Genomic DNA, 24,880 nt, shown 5'->3' with positions numbered 1-24,880 from the left:
TTCACTCTTTGATTAGTTTCCATCCATTGTTTCTTGTCCTGTCCTCTGGTGCTTGGAAATTAAATTGACCCCCTCCACTTTGTGACAGCCTCTCAAATACTAGAATACTGTTATCACATCCCTTCTATTCTCTAGAGTCTAGACTAACCAAACCCAAATCCTGCAACCGTTCTTCATATGTTTTAGTCTTCAGGCCTTTAATCATCTTAGTTGCTCTTCTTTGCACTTTTTCCAAGATCTCAACATCTTTTTATAATGTGGTGACCAAAACTGGTTGCAGTATTCCAGGTGTGACCTTACTAAGGCTTTATAAAGCAGTTCTAATAATAATGGCATTGATCTGTCATCTGTTGGTCAGAGAAACTACTGTTAACTTAATTTCAACTGACATTTTAAGCCACATCCTCGCTAACTTTTATGAAAACCTTGGTGAATGGGGAAAATGCAACTCCACTGATCTCTTAGTTGGATTGAATTTATACTGTATTATATGTTAAGAAAACCATAATCAATAATATATATTCACTAAATTGCAGTGAGGAAGACAAAACCTAAGCCATACAGTGCAAGTGACAAATAATGCTTCCTAATCATAAACTTTGGAAGCACATGAAGTGCTAGTATGGAATATACGTGCAGAACATGTTGAATAGCCCTAGAGCAGGAGTGCTGAAATTCTAGTAAAATGCTATCTGATGAAATCATTGCCTCTATTCCCCAGGCCTGTTTGTTGCTTCAAGTTAAAGTGCATTCAACCTCCTGTCCTCAATATTCTGCCCTTTGTTAATACTCTTTCCATCACTCTCCTCCTCTTCCTAATTTGGAGCCCCTTCTATCACCCCTTTAATTTTCTGATATTGCTGCTTCCTCCACTTCTGTCTTCTAGGCCTACTCAGTTTACTTATTGCCTGAATGCTCTTCCACTTGTGGCAGTGCATTTCCTTCTTTGCTGCTGCACTTTTTTTCTTATTTTTAATCCATTGCTTTCTGCTCCCTCTGATTGTCTTTTGTATGTGCATTTACATCAGTTTCTTCTCCACTTCAATTCTCCTCCACTTTGTTACTCATTTCATTTGATTAATTTCTTTGTATTCTTGCCTCCTCCCAATTCACTCTGCTGCTTCTCCTGTGTTGTTCTTCTGTTTCAATATTTTTTCTGTTTTTTTCTATGTATTTTTTCCTGCTCCTTCTGCCAGTTTTTGCTTGGTCTGTGACAGTGAAATAGCTGCAGTTTTTTTTCATCATCAGAAGATGGAGTAGTGAAACTGAATTTCAGTGTCATAGCATCCTCTATTAATAAAAATATATATCTACAGTACCTTTATCAGTACTATATGCAGCACTTGTTACATACTTGTTAAAATAAAAATAATGAAAAATAACAATTTAATAAAATACCAGAAACTGTCCCATCTATCTTTTGAATTGTTAGCATGCTGTAAAAGAGCCCTTATAATGATCGAAGTCATGTTTCTTTGCCTTGGAAAACTCATGCGATTTTTCCTGAGGTGTTTGTTTCCACCTTATTTGTCTTATACATGAGCTAATTGGGAAACCATTTCAAAGCTAGAATTTTGTATTACGAGAACATCTGGCTCAGATCACTCATTTGAGCAGGTCATAATGTAGTTTGTTCATGACTTACTACAATGGGGAAACAGGCAGTGAATAATATATCATGGCTTGTTTTTTGGATAGTAAACCAAAGTATAAAAACATTTCTTTTGGCTCATTGTACTTGTGGCTTAACATTTTCTATAGGCAATATATATAGTCATTGTATGATGGGTTGGCAGAGGAATCATTTATATCATCAGGGGATACAAAATATCTAAATTATAAACATATGAACATTTGTTTGTACTGCTGTTTCTTTTGTCATTTTCTTTTAGATTGTCTATCTCACAGGATTTAATGAGATCTTGGTGTGTTAGAATCAATTGTTCCAAAAATATCATTTGTAGGATTATCATTCATAGTTAAGATTAATAACATAGCTAAGGTTAATAGTTAAGATTAATAACATAGCTAACAGTTTGCATCATATTCTACTTTGTCTTGTAGTCTTAAATAATTTTGCCCTTGGCTTGTCTGATATCTTTTATTAAAAATTAGTGCTTTCTATGTTTTCATATTTTACCCTATCATTATCCTTCCTGCAGATTATTTTTTTTAATATAAATTTTATTTGCATTTTCACAAAAACATAATACAAATAAAACATTTTTTTTTGAATAGCATGATTCTGGGTTATCACTTCTTCGTACAGACACAAACTCAATTTCATATTGATCTTTGTATTCTAAATAATCCATATCTTATTACTATTTTAACATTTTCCGCATAATTTTTCCCCTCCCTTGGTTTTCTCAACTTTATTTTTAATTATCTCATATCTAAATGCAATTATATACCTTTTTCTAAGTTTCAATGTCTTTCCAATCATTATATTTATACTTTTGTCTGTCCTTTTTCAATTTCATATTATCTTTTCTCATTAAACGAATTTTCCCCTGTAGTTACTAATTGGAGCAATGACACCTTTATATCTTTTAATTTTATCAATTCAACTCTGATTTAAACTTCAATTTATGCCATTAAAATTATAACATTCAATATAGTACATAACTTCCAATCGAATCCTGCTTGGTACATTCTTAAAACACACACTATGTTCTTAATATGTATGTATGTATGTATGTATGTATGTATGTATGTATATGTATGTATATGTGTATGTATGGTATTCAGCTTTGTTCAGGTATTTTCCCACGTTGTTATAGTTGTGCTTTTAAAGTTGTAGCAATGTTTCGGCAGAATCTCATCTGCCATCATCAGGCTTCTGTATTGTGTTCGTCTGTGAGTCAGACTTTCACAGCCGTTTCTGCTTTAAATTTGGTGCTAGCCTACTGCTGTGCCAGAATGGTTTTTTCTTCATCCTGATTGGTTGGGAGTCCTGGTCTGTGTTTATTGGTCTTGGAGTTTGCTGTGTTCTGCTTGATTGATGTTTCTAATATCTTCTGTCTGTTTTACAGCTTTTTTTTTTGTCTTGATTGGCTGGCAACTTGGTGTTTCCTGTATTGGAGGCTTTTAGTGCAGCTTGGCTCCGAGTAAACAGATGGCTATCATTTATTAGGAAGCTAGGTTTCATCTGGGTGCCTGGTTGGGGTGTGTTTGAGCTGGAGGTATCAGGGGGGTCTGTTTGTGCTCAGGTGTTTGCCTGGCTTGTGGTGTGGAGATTTTTTTGTTTGTGAGTGCAGGCTTCCAAATAATTGACAGTCTGGTGGAATCATCTCTTCTATTCATGCTTTCACATCTTTTTTCAATGTCTGTGGCTTCTCCGATAATTCTGTGGCTGGGGTTTTCTATAGCGGCTAGGGTTTTGGTGCCATTGAAGTTGATGCGATGACCTGTTGCTTTCATGTGTTGGACTAGTGAGGAAGTGTGTTCCACCTGGGCACAAACAGACCCCCCGTTATACCTCCAGCTCAAACACACCCCAACCAGGCACACAACCAGGGGAGGAGAGATGCGGCTCTCCTCGACCTTGCTGGCGGTCTCACCCCCCTCACCATCTCTACGGGATGGCTTAGCCCCGAATCCAGCTGGCTCGGGGTGCTCCAGCGGCGAGCATGTATCAAAATCACGCATGATCGTTATTTCGGTCCGTCGCCAAAGATGCTCAAACCGGAAGTCCCCCTTCCTGCAGATTATTTATATGAATGAAATTGCTAGATTTGTTTTGCTTTTCATTGTATCATTATAAATATTGATACATTATATTGTTTCAATATAGTGATGTTTATGGATTACTTGAGATGATTAACATTCTATTATTTAGAAAATTTAGAGTTGAGTATAGAGAAGTGATCTCTCACTATTAATTTACAAGCATAAAATCAATTGACTTTTTTATTCTCATTTGAATATAACATTGAAAAAGACTCACTCTGATTTTCATCGCATTTGTTATATGATAAAGATTTCAATCTTAAACTGATTGCTTAATATTAAAGTTTCCATTGTATTGTTACACTCTGTCTGTCTATCTAAAACTTGTTAATAAAGGGGGGAAATAGATAAAGGAAATTTTAAAAGGTTTAAAATACCAAAAAGTATGTTGAAAAATAAAAAGGAAATTTAAAAAGAATTGCTGGATTTCTGATTTCTTCTTTTAGGCCCCTTAGAAACCAAACTGTAAGTTAATATACTTGCTGTACTGTATGATATTTGTATGTATGGAAACCATTCTTGCTTAAATTTGGTCAAACTTCTAGTGTACCTGTGAGTATATTAATTTTGTCATCATTGTGTATTCTCTAAGGACCAATCAGTTATCAGTATAACATTTTGTATCCATTTTCCTTTAAGTTGTTAATTGGTGTGTAATTTATTTTAGATTTAAGTCATAATTCTTCCCATTATTGTGTTGCAACTATTTGAAATTTTGAAATTTTGCATCCACTTTTTCATATCATTTATTTATTCTATCTTGCATCATATATAAAGTTTATATATGTGCCTTTATACATAGTATTGGTTTTGCATGAACATTTCAAATTCTTTTTTCTTAATATCCTTCTTTCTTGACATCTGATATTATCCTTCCTGCAATTTGTAAATACATCACCCATGATTTATTCCAGTCTTCATTAAGTAGTCCTTTTCAGTAAATTTGCAAAATCTGAATTAACCATATCTATATATATAGTCTCATTTTTCTTGCTGTAATTATCTGAAAAATGAAACATATTTGAAGAAGCCAGAGATGAAACTATTGGGCTTATTATTCCCTTTGTATAATTTCATATCTTTATCAAATTTTGTTTAATAATGTTTAACATATTTATCTTCCTTCATATCTCTATATACTATAAATATCTATGAAATCTATCAGCTAAGCCAACTATTTCCAGAATTGCCACTCTGCTATTTGGGAATTTTAGCCACTGTAATATTCATGACAGGCTTGCTTTATGATGTAATTTGAAATTTGGGAGAGTGAGATCATCTTTTTTTGTAGTCTCATAGAATTTTTGTTTGATTTTGGGTGTTTTCCCCTCTCCATATAAATGTAGTGACAGTTTCTTGCCATTTAGGTAATGTTCTCTCTGATATTCCGATTGGTACCATTTGAAATAGTTTATCTTGAGAAATACATTCATTTTGAAAATTGTAAAAGATCCTATAATAAAGATTGCTTTAGGTTCCTCCATCATTCAAGATCTCTTTTAATTTGTGGCCATAATTTGACATTGTTATTTTTAAATATTTCTTGATTGTATCATGTTGATCCCAAACTAATATTTTGCTAAATAGGATAACCAAATTTCTTCTGGCAGAAGTTGATTTTCCCTTGTACTAAAAAGGCTGTAATTATTTTTGTTTTCTTAACACTGATTTTATATAAAGTGTTCTCCATAATTCTCCATAATTGTAAATTATTTTCATTAACTGAAATGAACTAATTATCACAATTAATACTGCATCATCTGCATAACATTTTAAGCTTATATTCTTCTTCACAAATGTTGAGGCCTATTACTTGTTTATCATCTTTGACTATTTTTTGCCAATATTTCTCTTGCAATGATAAATAGTAAACGAAAGAATGTTCATTCTTGCCTTGTCTGTTTACTGATTTGGAACTCTGCCAGACATCATTGCTTTTTGCCATTTGTATATACCTTTAACCCAAGTTTGCATCTCTTCTGCAGGATTCATTTTATTTAGTACCATTGTAAGTTGTCAAAGGCTTTTTCTCCATCCCCAAAAAATAGTGTAGCTTTCTTTTTTTTTGTTTATATATTTTGTTGTATTGATGGTAAACCTATTGTAACCCTTTAAAAAGCAGTTTGGTATCTGAAATACATTTCTATAGTCTGTTAGCTAATATGTTAATGAAAATCTTTACAGCAAGGGAATTGGTATGCATTGCTACTTGAGATTCACATTCTCTTAATTGAAGGTAAAAACTTGTCTTTGTTACAGATACATTATTCTACTGAAACCCATATTGAGTTACCTTTAAGATTTTTCTTATTTTTGAAAGTTGCTGTATAGACTATGGCTTCTAATCCTTCCTGGGTGGTAAAGCCAATTGACACTTCTAGTTGATGGCCTGAACTGTGAATGCCGAAAGCCTGGCTTATAGGAGTCAATGATTCATCTCTTAAAGCAGTGATCCCCAACCTTTTATGCCGCGCCCGGCCCGGCATCAGCTGGGTGCCATGCCCGGTCTGGCATCAGCTGGCGCCGCCATCTTTTGATGAAAAAGTGCTTCCGGTGAGCTTTCTACCCGGAAAAGCTCACGGAAGCACTTTTTCATCAAAAAGATGGTGGCGCCAGCAACCAGCGACCCGGTAGGAGTTGTTCTACGGACCAGTACGTCCGCGGACCGGTGGTTGGGGACCCCTGTCTTAAAGTATCTCTTTGTTTTTTGTCTAAGCAGACAAGATATATAAATTATTAAACATTAAAATAGTATGCATAATAATCAGTATTAGCACTGTTTAGTAGTAGTAAATGCTCTTCAATATTTAATATTATTTAACATTAAAATATTACATATAATATTTAAATAGTATACTACTTCATATTTAAATTATTTGGAAGATTCAGTGTTGTTCTGTAACTGGATATTAGTTTCTGGTGATGATTCAAATTTTTGTTACGAAAGTTTATAACTGCTTCATACAGCTATTCCTCGTTTAACAACCATTTGCCAGTGACTGTTCAGAGTTATAATGGCGCTGAATGAATGATATTTATAATTTGTCCTTGGAGATATCGCTGTTGCAGCTACCTCATGGTCATGTGATCAAAATTTGAGGACTCAGCATTCACAGTTGCCAAGTGCACTTCAGCTCCTCCCTCCTGCCTTTCTGCCCCCCATCTCTGGCCCTTTAGCTATCCTGCCCTCTGCACCTCTACCATCTTGCCCTCCATCACCCCCAGGAGACTTTCACCATCTTCCTCCTCCTCCTGCTGGAATAGCTCACCTGCCTGTCCCTCTCCAAAGCAGTTTCTGGGTGCATGTAGCATTCCCAACGACTTGTGCTGCCAGCAGCTGCCTTGCAAAGGGCCAGCCCAGGTAGACCTTGTAAGCAGGAGAAGGAGATAGTGAAGGTTGGTAGGAGGAAGCTGAGGATGGAGTGGCAGAGTGCAGGGTTACCAAAAGAGCAAGATAGAGTGGGTAGGGGCTGAAGCAGAAGCAAGAATGACAGGGCAGGAGAAGCATGAAGCCCTTGCCTAATGAGGGCAAAGTCTTGGCCTAAGAACTGCAACTGGGACTGCTGGAATTGCCCTCATTAAGTGGTGTGGTAACATATTTCATTTAACCTTAAGTGACAATGCTCAGCTTAGACAATGCTGAGTGATGGAAATTCCCGCCCCCAGATAGGGTCATTAAGCGAAGAACATTTGAAATTAAGAACTACTGTTTGAACTGATATCTATTGAATAAGACAAATAGCCTGAAACTGAATCCAGACAAATCAGAAATTATGCTGATAGGCACTTGCAAGAACAAGATTGACTGAGTTTCATTTTTTCTATTTGAATAAATGCTCAATATTGTAATTCTTTACGAGCCAGAATGGTTAGCTAATATTTTACCAATTGCATGTAATATTTAGAGTCTATGCAATCTTGGGAAGAGGCAATATACTAATATGATTATTTTTTTAAATACTCTTGTAGTGTTCTTAATGTAAGGCAGCCCTTGAAGCCCTCTAAAAGAGATAAATAAGGTGGATGATAGCTCTGTACTAACTCTTCTTTTTCTTCTACTCCTCCAACTATTCCTTAAACTTTTTCAGTGGAGGCCAGGATGCTGTGTAGGCTCTTTACAACATTATGTTTTTTCAGCGAATCCTTTCCTTTCATCAAGTCCTACATTTCTTTAATCCTGTTAAGGTGTTACTTTAGCAATTAGCACTTCATTATCTACCTTTTTCACTCTTGATAAGAGTATAAATCCTTACTCCTTTCAAATCTAACCATCATTTTTACTAAAATAAAAATATGCATTTAACATGGAAAAGTAGAGTGGACAGATTAGTCTTGACACATTAATTAGTCTCTCTGGGTACAATGATACTCTGCAGGCAATCTGCATATTTACAATATATTTATACCCAATTCTTGATGCAAATGTTTACTAGGTAGGTTTCAGGTTGTGTAGTCATCTTTTAATATGCAAATTTTCAGCTTGAAAATGTTTTGAAAAATGATTGCAATGAAGAATATAAGTTTTGTCTGTTACTTAATAATATTTTCCCCAAAATTACTACCTTCTAAGCATTGATTAAAACCTGATCTATTTTGGAACATAATAAATTGTTTTGAAAGAATAAATTTGATTTCTAACAATCCAGGGAGACAGAGGTGGTATTCAGCAGGTTCTGACCAGTTCTGGAGAACTAGTAGCAGAAATTTTGAGTAGTTTGGAGAACTGGCAAATACTACCTCTGACTGGCCCCGCCCCCATCTCTTCTCTGCCTCCCAAGTCCCAGCTGATCGGCTGGGTCTTCTTTTGTTGCCCTGCACAGGAGAACGGAGCTGGAAAGCAGGTTAGTGAGGTGGGGAGGGAATGGGATTTTGCAGTTACCTTCCCCCTGGAGTGGGGAGAGAATGGGGATTTTGCAGTATCCTTCCCCTGCCACACCCACTAAGCCATGCCCACAGAACTGGTAGCAAAAAAAAATTGAACCCCCCCCCCCCCGAATATCTTTGTTAAAATGGGTTTAAAAGTGAAAATAACAAAATTGCCTACATTTGCAATTTCTGCAGCAAATACAAAATAAGAATTGATGACATGGAAGCCAGGCATCAAATGTACAGGTAGTCCTTGATGTATGACTATAATGAGTCTTCCCATTAGTGCAAGTTGTGATGGCTATCCACATGATTATTCCATTGAGTGACTCCCATTCCTGTTTTCCCCAATGCTGTTGTTAAGTGGAGCAAAGGTACCTCAGGGTCACTGGGAAGCCTAATGCAAGCCCTGTCTTGGTTTTTCCCATCCTCTGAAGCATCCCGTGCTCCGTTTCCCATTCTTAAGATCTCTGCAGGCCTTGGGCCTGCTTTGCCATCCCACCAGATCCCCACACACTATACTCCACCACCATCACATATTGCTCACTTATTTTTTACTGTGGATGTCCTTCTGGAAATTCCACAGGTTATGTTGGAGAAGAAAAACACACTGTTCCTTCTCTGTCTATCCCAGAAACGAGCACCATTTTTGGAGAATCCTAGGGACACAACCTAGCAATACAGCTTAGCGATATTGAGGGATGTGGCATGCTGGAAACTGCAGGGGAAACAAAAATGGGAGAGCTTTATCCTAACTTTGTTTCCCACTTACAGTTTCTAAGCCAGGCATGCTAATAGTTGTAGAGAAAAACTAAGGTGGGAGAGCTTTATTCCACTTTTCTTTCCCCCACCACCAGTGGCTTCGAGCCTTTCTTTCTACCCCGGGGCACTAGAAACTGTGGGGAGGGGAGAAAATGTCTCTCAGCTTCATTTTACCCACTAGCTTCTAGTGTGCCTGGCTTAGAAAAGAAGACTAAAAGCTGTTGGGGGTGGGGGAACAAAGGTGGAACAAAGTAAGTGAGCAATTGTGATAAGAGTAGGTGGGGAGGATTGTGTGGGAGCTGGTATAGTGGGAAGTTAGCCCAAAGTCTATGGGGACCCGGCTTGGTGGGGGGATGAGAAATAGGTGGGGTCATACTGCAGTAGCTCTGCGGTCAGTTGTAAAGATGAATGATCACAGGAACACTGCAGAAGTCTTAACTTTGAAACTAGGTCATATGTAAACTGGGTCAAGCAGTCACTAAGTGACCAGTCATAAGTCAAAGACTACCTGTCATAGTATTAGTATAGCCAGAGGTCACAGATGCTGGAAATAATAATCTCAGGAGTTAGGCATTTTGCATTCATATATAAAGCAGATTTCAATAACTTTGAAGGTCATATTTCATCTTTGAAATATCTTTGAGGTCTTTCATCTTTGAGGTATTACAAAGCACAGATCAAATAGAATGGAAAGTACATTTTTCTTCAGTTTGAGTTCAGCTCCTGGTGGCTTCATGGATATGTTTGTGCAGTTTTCCTGGGAATATTATGCAAATGATTTTCTATTCCTTCTTTGGGGATTTTTAAAAATAATTCCCAGATAGTCCTTAATTTTGTTATTTCTTACTGATCTATCCAATCAGCAACCAAAAGGAAAAACAAGTTGCCAGAATATGCAGGTTATTAAAAATATAAACATAAATAAATTGGTCTTAATTGTATCAAGTTAAATTAAATTGCATGTATTTATTACTTAAGTTCTCTCATATCTTAATGTTTCTTTCAAAGTGATTTGTTTATACCAAGGGTCTTCAAATTTGGCAAGTTTAAGACTTGTGGACTTCAACTCCCAGAATTCCTGAGCTAACATGACTGGAGGAGGAATTCTGGGAGTTGAAGTCCACAAGTCTTAAAACTGTCAAGTTTGAAGACCCCTGGTTTATACACATGCACATATTTTCACACTTACACATATGTATCTAATTTAGGCCAGGAAAATCAATGGGAACAAACTAATTAGCAAGAAAGATTTGATTTTTTAAAATTTACTGATAAACATAGTTCATATCTGAATTAAACTTTTCTCAAGTCATCTCACATGCCCCTGGTATGAATGGAATATTTGTATATACATGCATGGAGCAACTGACACAGTCCTTGGAGTCAAGGAAATTGCTTAACTGTACTCCTATCCAAAATACCTTGTTGCTCATCCATGGCTGAATACTTACTGTTTTAGAACTAAGATTTCACTCACATTTTAATATATTTCATTTAGGTGCATTCTTTGCTTTCTATTTTTATTTTATTTCATCTTTTTAGAAAAAAGTAGGAAAATAGGTTTGTATATTATATTTAATAACATTCTCAGATGGAATGTTTGTTACATAACATCCATGTATATAAGTACTGTACTTGCCATCAGGCATACTGGTGAAACCACTGCCTGCTATCCTTTCTGTAGCTACCTAGAAGCATATCCATTTTTCATAAAATTCACGTGGACTTTAGAGACCATCTAATCTAACTTCTAGTCAATACAGGATCCACTAAACAGCTCCCACAGATGTCCATTCAGTCTCTGCTTCAAGACTTTCATCAAGGAAGAACTTACCATTTCATATGGTAGCCTGTTCCACTTGATACTTAACCTGAACTTTCTCCTTTGTAATTTTAACTTCATAAATGACAGTGACAAATTGAAGTAAGTTCAGACGATGTGCTCCCCCTCTGGGGTATCAAAGTAAGTACTCTTTGTTTTGTGAAACAGCCTTTCACATATGACTGTTGTCATATCTCCTCTCATCTATCTTTTCTATAAGATAAACATATCTTAGATCTTTTAATCATTCCTTATAGGATTTGGTTTCTCGATCTTCCAGCATCTTGATACTTTGAACTTACTTCAAATTGTCATTGTCGTTTATGAAGAGCTGGAGACAGTACTCCACAAGTGAGGCCAAGTCCCAGTCCCAGTTACCTTTCATGATCTGGATTCTGTCCTCCTGTGGATACACCCCAAGATAACAGTTGCATTACACTACTAACTCATGTTTGACTTGTGATCATGTAAGCCAAGCCACCCATCCTATAATTGTGCCTTATAACTTTCCTATACATGCAGAATTTTACATTTTATTAGTTAAATTGTTCATTTCTTATTGGTCAAATCTGTTTTGATTGTTTGGAATTTCTCTTTTATGTAAACATTAGCCACCCTTCCAAGTTTTGTGTTTTCTGCAAACTTCATAAATATCTCTTTTATATTAAACATTGGCCAAAACATAAAAAGGCCTGGGGCATTTTTTTCAATATTGCTTTTCAAACTGAAGTTACTTAGAACTATTTATGAGCATTCTTTGAATACAGTTATTTAATCAATTCCTGAGTCTAACAATAGTGTCATCTAGACCAGGAGTCGCCAACATTTTGGATCTCAGGGACCACCAAACTCATACTTTTAAATCCCAAGGATCACTAATATGTTTTTTTTAAAAAAAAGATAATATATTTAATATAAAATTTTACTTTTTATATTAAATATAAATTTAATATTAAATTTATATATATATATATATATATATATATATATATATATATATATATATATATATATATATATATATATATATATATATATATATATATATATATATATAAAGCTGAAGGCCATACATACATACATACATACATACATACATACATACATAACAAAATTGTAAATGCTTAATCATAACTGTGGGGCAGAACGAAGAGAAAGGTGGGGCCTCTCTCATCCTTTGGGGGGAAAGAGGAGGATTTAATATTGCTGGCATTTAAAAGAAACCACATGGTGCCTGGAGGCTGGGAAGATCTGGATGGGGAGGAACCAGCTCCCCCTCAAATGGAAGAAAAGCAGAGCCCCCCCCCAATCTGGTCTCCTGATTTCATATCTTCCCCCTAGTCAGGAAACCTCTCCCTCCTTTGCCACGTGTGGCTGCCTGGAGTTGGGAGAGGGAAGGAGGGCTGGGCTGGAAGCATTGAGGAAGACGGGCTCCTAATAACCAGGCAACACCCCCACTTTCAGCCTCCACACAAGAAGAGGACTCCCCAAGGCTTAGCTCCAGATTTTTCTCACCACTTCCAAGCAGAGAAGGGGAGGTGTTGAGCCCATAAAAGCTCAAGCTCTCACCTGCACAAACAGGCTGTTTATTAGGAGCCTGTCTTCCTTGGCGCTCTTTTGGTCTGGGCATTTGGTCTCCCCCACCCCCGCCCCATGCCAAAGGGAAGCCAGCTGGGCTTCTCCTTCCCTCCTACCCTTCCCCCTGCTCCCTTCCCCCCACTCAATCCTACTTCGGGATAGAGGAGAACACGCTGGAAACGTGTGTTGGCATTTCTAATACGCATTTCTCCGGGCGCTTGCCTGTAATTCTTTGCCTGGCTTGCTGAGGGAGAGAGCAGCCCTGATGTCACTGCTGCTCCCCCAGGAAAAGAAAGCAAGCAGAAACAGCTCTTGCTGGGGCAAAAGAGCAGAGATCAGAAGGCACTGGCAACAGAAAGCGGCACTTTTTAAAGGTGGCAGCTTGTGTCTTCTGTTGCCTGTGCCTTCCTCAATCTCTGTTCTTTCGCCCCAGCAAGAGCTATGTTTCTGCTCGCTTTTCTTGTGCCTTCCCTGGACAGCGATGGGGGGGCAGCAGAGAGAGACGAGAAAACTGACACCGATGTCCCATTCCGGATCTCTGAACTGGATGGTGAGTGCAGACTTGCCCACTCTGCCCCTCCCACCACCACAGCTGGTATTTTTCTTGCCCCGGGCCATCCCTACAGCCCACGGCCATCGAGGAAGAGCCCAGACCAGGAGAGGTGAACTGGAAGGTGCAGAAATGCCATGCAAATGCAAGTAGCACGGTGCTCCTGCACTTTCTAGCCATCTCTATCGCTGCTTCAGCCCGCCTGTGCCGCCAGTCCCTCTTGCTGCAATAGCACCATTATCTCATCTTGGCCGGCAAGGGCTGCACTGCTTTTTGCAGGTTTGCGCCCAGCCGAAGGGTGGGGGGCCAGAGGGTGGGTGGGCCATGTGGTTGGCGCAGCCTTGTGTTCCCATGAAGCCTGGATTAATTGCTTTGAGGGGGTGCTTTGGGGGAGACATTTCTTTGCGGACCACCAAAATTTTCTCACGGACCACCAGTGGCTGCAGACCACTGGTTGGTGACCACTGATCTAGGCCATGTTATACAATTTTATTAATAAGGAGGTATTCTGTCGAAAGCTTTACTGAAATCCAGATACATCATGTCTATATCATTATTCTGACCTACTAAATTTATAACTGTCACAGATAAAGATTACATTAGCTAGGCAAATTTCTTTATAACAAGGCCATTCTAACTGCCTAATTGTAGCACACCTATCAAAGTGTTTATAAACATACTGCTTGATCATTATTTTAAAATCTTGTCCAGCATAAATATCAAGCTGACTAGTAGTTTTCTGTATCTTCTTTCTTCCCTTTTGTGAAGATTGGGATGACAGTTGCCTTTCTCCAGAGTAGTGTCGATAGGATCCAGGCAGTGTGGGTTGTCTCTGGTCTGGTAGCTTTTTAGACTGAATTGGTTAAAACTGAGGACATGCCTCCAGCTCTCCAATGGTCCCCAGTGTTTAATTCAATCTGGAGCTCTGCAGATGTGTCTTGTGGCACTCTGTGTTTCTTCAGATTTGTTGTCATTGCAATTGGACTTAGCATCAAATTAGTTTCTCAATTTAGCAACCAGAGACTTTGGCTTGAGTCGCTCTAAGGTTTCCTCGTGTTGTTTTTGAAGCTTATTTAGTGATCAGAGAAAGTGACAGAGCGTGAGTATGGTGGTGCCTGCCTGTCCCAAGAGGGAGCGCAGCCAGCAACAAGGGAAAGTGGCGCAATTTACAGCTTACTGGGGCTGCCTGCCTTTCAAGGAGGCACTCCTGGAGTACCTGGCAGACTCAGAGTTCGGTCTGCCGAAGATCAGCTGGAAAGTGCTCTTCATACCGCCATTTGATGCGAGGTTTTGGCAAGAGCATCATTTTAAGCCGCAGCTTCCAGGAGAGAATAGTGGCACAATCTTGAGATTCCTGAGGCTACCTGTCCTTCAAGGAGGAAATCCCATGGTACCTGGTAGACCTGGAGATCGGTCTGCCATGGATCAGCTGTGTAGCACCTTTCCTATCACCAATCAGCCCAAAAATTTTGATCGGAGGCCTGCCTGGCTGGCATGCCAATTCTTTTTTTGGTTACTTCAAGTGCGCTCTGGGACGCCTGCCCCTCAGGGAGTGCAGTCCCAGAGCAACTTGCTCTTTCAAAACTCTGCTCTTCGGAACAGCTGGCAGTGGTTTGCAAGGTAATGCAAACTGCAAAGGTTTGACAAAATCTTTTTATCCTCCCTGACTTGTCTAGTTGAAGGACAGCGACAGTTCCCTTCATACCACAGACATAATAGCCGGATTGCCGGATTTAGTGGCCTTAGTAACCTCACGGGCTGCCTGCCTGGAAGGAGCGCATTTCCAAGGTAGCTGAGCCCGGTCCTCCCTTATCACAGTTAATAGGGAACTATTTAGTTTGTTAAAAACAAACAAATAAGCCTTACATTAGATTATTTAGATAAAGGGGTAAGTGGTAGGATGGCAGACACCAACAGCAGTCTGACCACATCTCAACCTGTGGTCAGGGCTCAAGCTAGTTTTAAAGGATCCAGAAGGGCTTCTACCAGGTCAAGTAGATCAGCCAAGGAGGCAGCAGCCAAGCTGAAGGCTAAGGCTATCTCATCTAAGAGTGTTTCCAAGGCTGAGGAAAAGGCTGAGCGTAGACTTCAAAAAGCCTTGGAGAAACAGATCGCCAGAAAGGTCAAAGAAGCAGAAAAACTCACTCAGCTAGGCCTTTAAGTGAGGTTCAAGAAGATATGGGGCAGCCTCTAGATTTTTCCAGCATTGTAGGTCAGAGTGGTGGGACTGCAACGCAGGGTTGGCCACCCTGCGGCTCTTAAGAGCTGGGCAGTGCTCAGGGAACGTTTTTGGCTCCCAGGATGGGTCCCTTTAGGCAGTCTCCCTTTCAGGCACCTTGTCACCAGGTGTTGCTGAACTCAACGAGGCCTCTTCCCACTTCGGTGGGGCTCTGCCGGGGGGGAGGGGAGTATGATGCCAATATGCCACCAGAGATACAAAGATGGATTTCGGCAGCAGTCCACCAGGGCTATGCGGCTGCCCTTATGCAGTCCCGCCAACCCACACTGCCAATGTCAGGGCCTTCCCTTGCCCACTGTCTAGTTAGTCCACACCAGGCTCAATTTGGATATGCATGGGTTTGAAGATCCTCCCTCACCAGCCTCGTCTGAATTGATCACTCTGAGAGCTCGGTAGAGGAGGGGGAGATTAAGCAGGATCTATCCAATGATGATGGCAGAGCCATTGACAAGCCTGTTTTTAAAGGGCTGTTTCAGACTCATTTGTTCAAATCCTTACTTTTCAAGGCTACTTGAAAAGTGCTACTTGGCTTGATTTGGAACCAGCTGTTCCAGACACTCCTCTAGGTGGGTCTGACCCCGGTGATCTTTTTATTTGCTGAACCGATGGAGGTGGATTCCATCACCAAATCTCTTCTTCAACATGGTCCAATGATAACTGGACTTGCCGGGCGCTTACTCCAATGCCATTTCATTTGATAAAAATATTTTAACATGGCCATATCCCTGGCAGAAACTCTTCAGCTCCCGGAAGTGGATGAACTGGTGTTAGCATTAGCATTGTCATTGGCAATTCTTAATGACGCTGATGACATCCTGAAAGCAGATGATAAAAAAATCTGAACTGACATTGCGCAAGGCGCACCTGGCTGCGGTGTGGGCAGTAAAGACTGCTACCACAGCATCTTTTTTTCACCAGATCATCGCTGATTTGGCTGTGCCAAATGCAAGAATGGGTACCTGCCAATGACATCAGAACTCACCAAGATTTCAACAAGGTGATTGTGGCGGCAGAGTACACAGCCGACACCACACTTAATTCAGCGAAGTTTGCCTTTCAGGCCATCGCATCAGCAGGACGGCGCACACCTCCTGTGGCTCAAACATTGCCAGACTGATACCAAGCGCAGATGGAAGTTGTCCTCTGCTCCATATAAGGGAGACAAACTATTTGGGGACTCCTTGGAACCAGTGCTTGTGGAACCCAGAGACAGGCGAAGGATTCTACCTTCCATTTCCTGAAGGGGCGACAATAGATTTGTACCATCCTTTTGTCGGTCCTTTCGGGCCCCCTTCTACAGGCCGAGCTTTCAACGGACTCAGGGTCCATTTGGTCAGAGGCAGGAATTCCAGTTGACCAGGGCTCTTGAGACAAAAGCAGGCCCCAGGCTCACAGTAAGCGGCCCTTTTGAGGGGCAGCTCACCACTCATTTCAAAGATCTGGGTGACTGCTATATTGAAGCTCCCATTGATGGCAGGCTATACATTTTCACAGACCAATGGAAGCAGACCACTACGGATGCGTGGGTATGAAGCATGACGAGACATAGTCTCTCCCTAGAATTACAATCCACCCCCCCTCCCAAGGTTCTTGATCCATTGTCCCTGGTCAAAGGACACTGCCAAGAGAAGATTGATGGAGGAAGCTATTAGCTATCTGGGCCATAGAAATTGTTCCAAAAGAACAGGAGGGGCACAGATTTTACTCAATACTATTTGTCATCCCCAAAAGCTCGGAGAATGGAGAGCCTTTCTCAATCTCAGTGGTCTGTATTGCTATCTTGTTTACCGCAGATTCAAAATGCACACTCTGCAATCCATACTAGAGAGTGTCAGGAACGGGGATTATTTAACATCCATCGACCTCACTGAGGCGTACCTGCATGTCCCCATTTGGCCAGACTATCATCAATTACTGAGATTCTATTATGAGGGCAGGCATTTACAAAACTGGGCCCTGCCGTTTGGACTGGTGTCAGCATCCAGAACCTTTACCAAGATCTTTGCGGCGCTGACTGCTCATCTCAGAACTATATAGGCCCAGATACATTGTTATCTGGACGACATCCTGGTACAGGCCTCATCCGTCAGTCGAGCCGAGGAAGATCTGAGAATCACTATGCAGACGCTGAGTACCCACGGCTTTTCTATCAATTTCAGCAAAAGCCACGTAACACCTTCAACTCACATATTGCATCTGGGGGCAGTCATAGACTCCTCAGACGGCATAGTATACCTTTCACCAGACCGGCAGAATGACATCAAAGCCTTAATGGCATAGATCCAAAAGGACAGAGTTGTCCTGTCATTGCTCTCTCAACTACTAGGCAAGTTAATCTCTTGAATCGCAATTGTGCCCTGGGCACGTCTACATGCAAGAGCATTGCAATGGTTCCTGCTCCCATATCAGAGAGCAAGGCGGAGCAATTCATCAATGAGTTCGAGTCCCCCCGAAAGTCTTAACATCTCTGCTGTGGTGGACATCCTCAGCTGTCTCCATGGGGTCACTATTCTGAGAGCAGGATCGACTAACAATAACAACGGACACCAGCCTTCTGTGCTGCGGGGCACATTGCCAGGGCCAAGTTCCTCAGGGCAGGTGGTCAGAGACAGTTAAAATTCAACATAAACTGACTGGAACTACTAGCAGCGCACCTGGCCCTTCGGTAATTCAAGAGCCAGATTACGGAACAGCACTTGCTCCTTCTGATGGACAAAGGCCCACAAAGGCCCACATCAACCACCAGGGGGGTACTCACAACCACTTACGAGGGAGGCAGAGCGGTTGTGTCATTGGGTGGAAAGGAAGGCAGAGCATATCTCAGGGGCAAAGAATGTGCGAGCAGACTGGCTGAGCAGGTCCATGGTGGATCATTCCGAGTGGCACCTGCATCCAGCTCTGTTCAAGGAGATGACGGATTGATTCGGCATGCCGATAGTAGACCTCTTTGCATCTCCCACAAATACGCAATTGCCAAGGTTCTTTTCCGGGTTCCCATCACCGGGGGCAGAATGGGTCAATGCTCTCCGGTGTTGGTGACCTCATGGCCTTCTTTATGCCTTCTCACCATTACCACTCATACTGGCTATGATCAGGAGGGTGATCATCGAGAAGGCGGAGGTGCTCTCCTCGTGCCCCACTGGCCCAGACATCCATGGTTCGCAGACTTGCTTGGCCTGTCAGTCACCAGACCGTGGAGGATTCCCCCTGAAAGGATCTTCCTCAGCCAGGGGCCCATAGACCATCTGTAGCCTCCGTGATTCCAATTGGCCGTCTGGCACTTGAGAGGAGAATTCTGACAGGGGAGAACTCCTCCTGGATAATTAACACCATTCAGGCTGCCAGGAGACCATCAACAATGAGAATTTATGACGCGACCTGGAGGGTATTCTGCCTGTGGTGCAGGCAGAGGGAGCTTGACCCCATTTCAGTTATAGTGGCCCAAGTACTAGACTTCCTGCAGGCAGGGCTGGATAAGGGCCTGGCCCCCTCAACAATTCGCAGGCAGGTGGCAGCCCTTTCAGCGGTGTTGACTAGAGTCCCTGGCCCAGCTCCCAGTGGTCCGTAGGTTCCTCAGAGATGCTTCTTACCTCAAATCTCCAGTGGTACATAGGTTTCCCATATGGGACCTCTCCAAGGTGCTTCAGGCACTTAACAAAGGCACCCTTTGAACCACTGAGATCTGTCAGCCTTAGAGTTTTTTCATATAAAGTGGTTTTCCTCGTGGCCATAATATCGGCCAGGAGGATATCGGAGCTGGCAGCCCTGTTGGTTAGGAAGATCTTTGCCTCTTCCACACCAACCAGGTGGTCCTGCGGTTGGACCCTGCCCATGTTTTTGTCATTCGTTCTGGCCGACTACTATGGGACAAAAAGTCTCACCCATCGACCATTGGCAGATGGATTAGAGTTTGCATTGCCAAGGCTTATGAGGAGCATGGCCTGGAAAGACCGAATCTTATTACAGTGCACTCCGCGCAAAGCGCAGCAACAACAGTGCCTTGGGCCACACAAGCTTCGGTGGAGGAGATCTGTCGAGCAGCGACCTGGTCCTCACCTACGCCTCTTATTCGCCACCATCGGCTCGACACCTTTGCCTCAGTAGAGGCAGCTTTTGGGAGATGGGTCTTGCAAAGGGTACTCATGGCACAGCAGTCTCAAGATCAGATGGAGACCCTCCCATAGGACATTAGCTTTGGTCCCACACTGTCTGGATCCTATCGATACCACTCTGGAGAAGGGACATTGGTCTTATCTGAGACACTTCTTCTCAGAAGGTGGAGATAGGATCCAGCCCCACCCTGAAGACTGTCTAGTGCGGGTGTGGAGAGGACAGTCATTGGTGATCAACCTCTGGAATCACTTCGACTTCATGAACACCGGGAACTGTTGGAGAGCAGAAAGCGTGTCCTCAGTTTAAACAATTCAGTCTAAAGAGCTAGCAGATCAGAGACAACCCACATTGCCTGGATCCTATCTCCACCTTCTGAGAAGGAGCATCTCAGGTAAGACCAATGCCCCTTTTCCAGATTTCTGTGACCTCATCAGTATCCCAGGAGTTCTCAAAGATTACCAAAAGTGTTCCTATCATTGCTTCTTTTAGTTCCTTCTGTATCCTGAGATATAGAGGTTAGGACCTTGTGATCTGAACATTTGTTCAGCAACTGTTCAACAGCTGAATGAGTGCTAATTATAACCAGTTCTCAGAGTTCCAGCCCCGCAGCATTTCCACAGTCATGTAATGACGATTTATAATGTTCTCTGCTGGCTTCCCATAAGCAGTGGGGAAGCCAGTAGGAAGTTGGAAGTAAACATCACTTGAAGTCCTTGCTTAACGGCACACACAATCCTTGCTTAATGAAGGCAACTGGGGCTCCTGGAACTGCCGTCACAAAGCAATGCATTCACATGACATTGTACTTTACAGCCATATTACTTAGCGATGGCAATTCCTATCCCAATTGCTATCAGAAACCAAGGGCTACTTCTTGATACATCTGGCCTGAAGTCTTGAATTTCTTTAAATTAGGTAAGTTCTGTCTCTTTTGCCTCTCCTAAATTGCAGATTCTTTGTTCTCTCAGAGGTGGAATGACCATCTAGGGTTCTATTTCTGTTCTGAAAAAAGACATGCATAAAATAGGAGTTCAGAAGTTTTGTCTTTTGGTCATCACCCATTATCAATTCATACTATTTTGTCACACTGAACCTACAGTACATCCTCTCTGACTTTACTTTTATTTTTAAGATAGTCTTTTTTATTTTTGGTATCTCTTGCAAACTCAGCTCATTTTGAACTTTAATATTTTACTTTCATCCCTTTTTCCATGGTGAGAAATTGAGTCTGCCTTAATTTTAGTACATTGAATTAAGGGGCTTATCTATTTATTACAGCATGTTAATTGGTTCTGAATTATTTCACAAATGAATTCAAGCATATTGTTTGTCTATATGGAAATGCATGCTGTACAATTGGAAAGTCTTCATTGGTGGATATTTTTATATTGTCTGAAGTAAAGGCATTCAAGAGTTTATTTATTTAAAACATTTACTCTACATAGGTGTCCATCTTTCAGCCAACTCTGGGCTGAAAGTAAGCAGATATGCTCTGTACTTTATATTTAAATAGAGTATTACTTGAAGTTCCAAGACATTTTTACGATACATGAAAAATGCAATGATAAATTATTTAGATGGGAAGTAATGTCCTTAAAAAAAAATGCATGATATATTTCTTGGACCCAATGAAACCAAATGTTTATTCTCTACTTGCTTCAGGTCCTGGGGTAGCCCAGAATGGCTGCAGTGTCATATGATCAGTTGTTAAAACAAGTAGAGGCGTTAAAAATGGAGAACTCAAATCTTCGACAAGAACTGGAAGATAATTCAAATCATCTTACAAAACTGGAAAGTGAAGCATCTAATATGAAGGTATGAAAATAATTTTACTTTAAAAGCATTTTGGGATTGTGGTTTGGATTGCAAGGCTCTATGATTTTCCCCATAATACAATGGATATTGAGCTTTGCTCTTTTAGATAATTGATTTTCTCTTTAAAAAACTCTTTGTTGTAGCAGACCTCTTTTGTATTTGTGTGTGTGTGTGTGTGTGTGTGTGTGTGTTTATATCCCCACAACTATTTAAGATAATACCCATATAATACAATTTCTTAAATAAACTTGGCAATTCTGCCGTATTAATGATGAGAGCTGCTTCTTCATATGCTTTGTATCTTTAGGCTGAGATCAATTCCTTGTAAAATCTATACCTTTGGAAAGCATGTTCTAAGGTTTCAATTTCATCAGAGATGACAGGGGCATCTTCTGTGTGTAAATGTTGTCTAATTATATCTTTAGTGCATTATTACACAGAGAAGGAGATTGAAATGTGCTCCAGGGAAGACCCAGAATTATTTGAAATTGAATAACTCATGTATAGGTACTGACTGTTTGGATTGCAGATTCTTTCTTACACATCTCTTCAAGTGAGCAACGTGATTCCAAGTTACAACATTTATACATAGTCATAATTACATTTCCAACTTTCTTATATAATTTTATATCAAATGATTATCTATTCCACTGATCTTTAAGTTCTCACTTCATATTTCAATGCATTAATTCAATATCAAAAACATTTCATCCTCACATATATTTTCCACACTTTGTCCCCTATTATTTCCATTTTCAGCTTACCACCTATTTTATTTTACATTATTCATTATTATCTTTATTAACTTTCTCACAGCCAATATATAACAAACAAAAATTAGTAAAAATAAAACTAATATATTCAGGATCCACGTGCTATATCCCCCAGTCTACAATTAATCTTGTATTTATTCCAGAGATATTCATATAACCATTTCATATTTTTATTGTTTCCACATAGCCAAAGTTTACCTATGAAATTTTATTAAATTTTCATTCCCCTCCTTTTTAATCATAATATAACACTCTCATTACAAATACTTCACTTTCCAATATAATTCTTTCTGGTTTACCATATTCTCTATTTTCTCATATCCTTTATATAATCAAGTACATATTCTATTTCATTATCTAATATAATATGTATACAATAAAGAAAAAGAAAAAAAACAGAAAATTAAGTTTCCTTTTTGTTTCCATTTAACCAAGTTTAACCTATAAAATTTTATTTAATTTTCATTCCACACTTTTTGGTCATAATAGCATAATTTTTTCTACATTACCCTATTCTCTGTTTTTCTAAAATCATTTGAATAATCAATTTTATATATGTACGTGTATATGTATGTGTATGTATGTATGTATGTATGTATGTATGTATATGTGTGTATGTATGTATATATATATATATATATATATTTGTTTTCTTAAGTTTTCGCGGGTACTTACATGTATGGTGTTCGGCTTGGTTCGGGTATTTTCCCACGTCATTGTAGTTCTTTTAAAGTTGTAGCAACGTTTCAGCAGAATCTCATCTGCCATCATCAGGCTTCTGTATTGTGTCCGTCTGTGGGTCAGACTTTTACAGTGGTTTCAGATTTAAATTTGGGGCAGCCTATTGCTGTGCCAGAATGGTTTTTTCTTCATCCTGATTGGTTGGGAGTCTTGGTCTCTGTTTATTGGTCTCGGAGTTTGCTGTGTTCTGCTTGATGGGTGCCTCTGATATCTCCACACCACAAGCCAGGCAAACACCTGGGCTCAAACAGATCCCCCCTGATACCTCCAGCTCAAACACACCCCAACCAGGCACCCAGATGAAACCCAGCTTCCTAACTAATGATAGCCGTCCATTTACCCGAAGCCAAGCTGCACTAAAGGCCTCCATTAAAGTAACACAATGCTGCCAGCCAATCAAGATACAAAAAGAGCCAAAAAACAGACAGAAGATATCAGAGACACCCATCAAGCAGAACACAGCAAACTCCGAGACCAATAAACACAGACCAAGACTCCCAACCAATCAGGATGAAGAAAAAACCATTCTGGCACAGCAATAGGCTGCCCCAAATTTAAATCTGAAACCACTGTAAAAGTCTGACCCACAGACGGACACAATACAGAAGCCTGATGATGGCAGATGAGAATCTGCTGAAACGTTGCTACAACTTTAAAGAACTACAATGACGTGGGAAAATACCAACCAAGCGAACATCCCATATATATATATATATATATATATATATATATATATATATATATATATATATATATATATATATATATATATATATTTATATTTATATTTATATTTATATTTATTTATTTCTTAAGTTTTCACAGGTACTTACATTTATGGTATTCAGCTTTGTTCGGGTATTTTCCCACGTCATTATAGTTGTGCTTTTAAAGTTGTAGCAACGTTTCGGCAGAATCTCATCTGCCATTATCAGGCTTCTGTATAGTGTTCGTCTGTAAGTCAGATTCACAGCCGTTTCTGTTTTAAATTTGGTGCTAGCCTACTGCTGTGCCAGAATGGTTTTTTCTTCATCCTGACTGGTTGGGAGTCTTGGTCTGTGTTTATTGGTCTTGGAGTTTGCTGTGTTCTGCTTGATTGGTGTTTCTAATATCTTCTGTCAGTTTTGTAGCTTTTTTTGTCTTGATTGGCTGGCAACATTGTGTTTCCTGTATTGGAGGCTTTTAGTGTGGCTTGGCTCCGAGTAAACGGACAGCTATCATTTATTAGGAAGCTAGGTTTCATCTACCTCAACGCCCAATCCCACCACCACCCAGCACAGATAAACTCCGTGGCCAAAACACTAATCGCCAGAACCAAATGCCTGGCAGACAAGACACACGTAAAGACTGAACTATGCACCCTGACTAAAGTACTGATAGCCAACGGCTTCCACAAAAGCAAAACCACCGGTTTGATCCACAAAAACACACTGAGACATAATGGAGACCTAGAAGATGAACAGACCTATGGAACAGCTGTCCTGCCCTACATAAGAGGTACTACAGACAAAATCAGTAAGATACTCACAGGCATCACATCAAGACTGCCTTCAAAACAGACAGAAAAATAGCAGCCATCCTAAGAAACCGCAAAGATAAAATTGATCTGGAAAACCAAGGCATATATGAAGTCCCCTGCGCATGATGCCCTGCCACATACATTGGACAGACCAATAGAACAATAAGTACCCACCTAGATGAACACAAAAATGCCGTAAAAAAGCTGGAACAGACTTCCTCACTAGTCCAACACATGAAAGCCACAGGTCATAGCATCAACTTCAATGGCACCAAAACCCTAGCCACTATAGAAAACCCCAGCTACAGAATTATCAGAGAAGCCATAGAGATTGAAAAAAGACCTGAAAGCATGAATAGAAGAGATGACT

General features: G+C 40.2%; 1 protein-coding gene across 7 annotated transcripts in view; it reads left to right on the top strand.

Annotated features, from left to right (window-relative positions):
• The window catches only part of APC (APC regulator of Wnt signaling pathway), a 147,630-nt gene that overhangs the window by 66,028 nt on the left and 56,722 nt on the right, over positions 1–24,880 (top strand). For 6 of the 7 annotated variants that reach the window (XM_087958053.1, XM_087958051.1, XM_026673209.2 and 3 more), the window contains exon 3: positions 21,325–21,477. In XM_087958053.1, coding sequence (XP_087814179.1) covers positions 21,343–21,477 — 135 coding nt within the window. In that variant the 5' untranslated portion in view covers positions 21,325–21,342. Of the gene's footprint in view, positions 1–21,324; positions 21,478–24,880 lie in introns of those variants that run through there. The other variant, XM_087958055.1, reaches the window with a different exon arrangement.

Source organism: Notechis scutatus, chromosome 2, assembly GCF_049901735.1.
Source record: "Notechis scutatus isolate UNSWTSFEM ecotype Mainland chromosome 2, rNotScu1.2, whole genome shotgun sequence".
Classification (NCBI taxonomy): domain Eukaryota; kingdom Metazoa; phylum Chordata; class Lepidosauria; order Squamata; family Elapidae; genus Notechis; species Notechis scutatus.
Note: the sequence above shows the minus strand (reverse complement) of the source record. Positions and strands in the feature narration are given on the sequence as shown.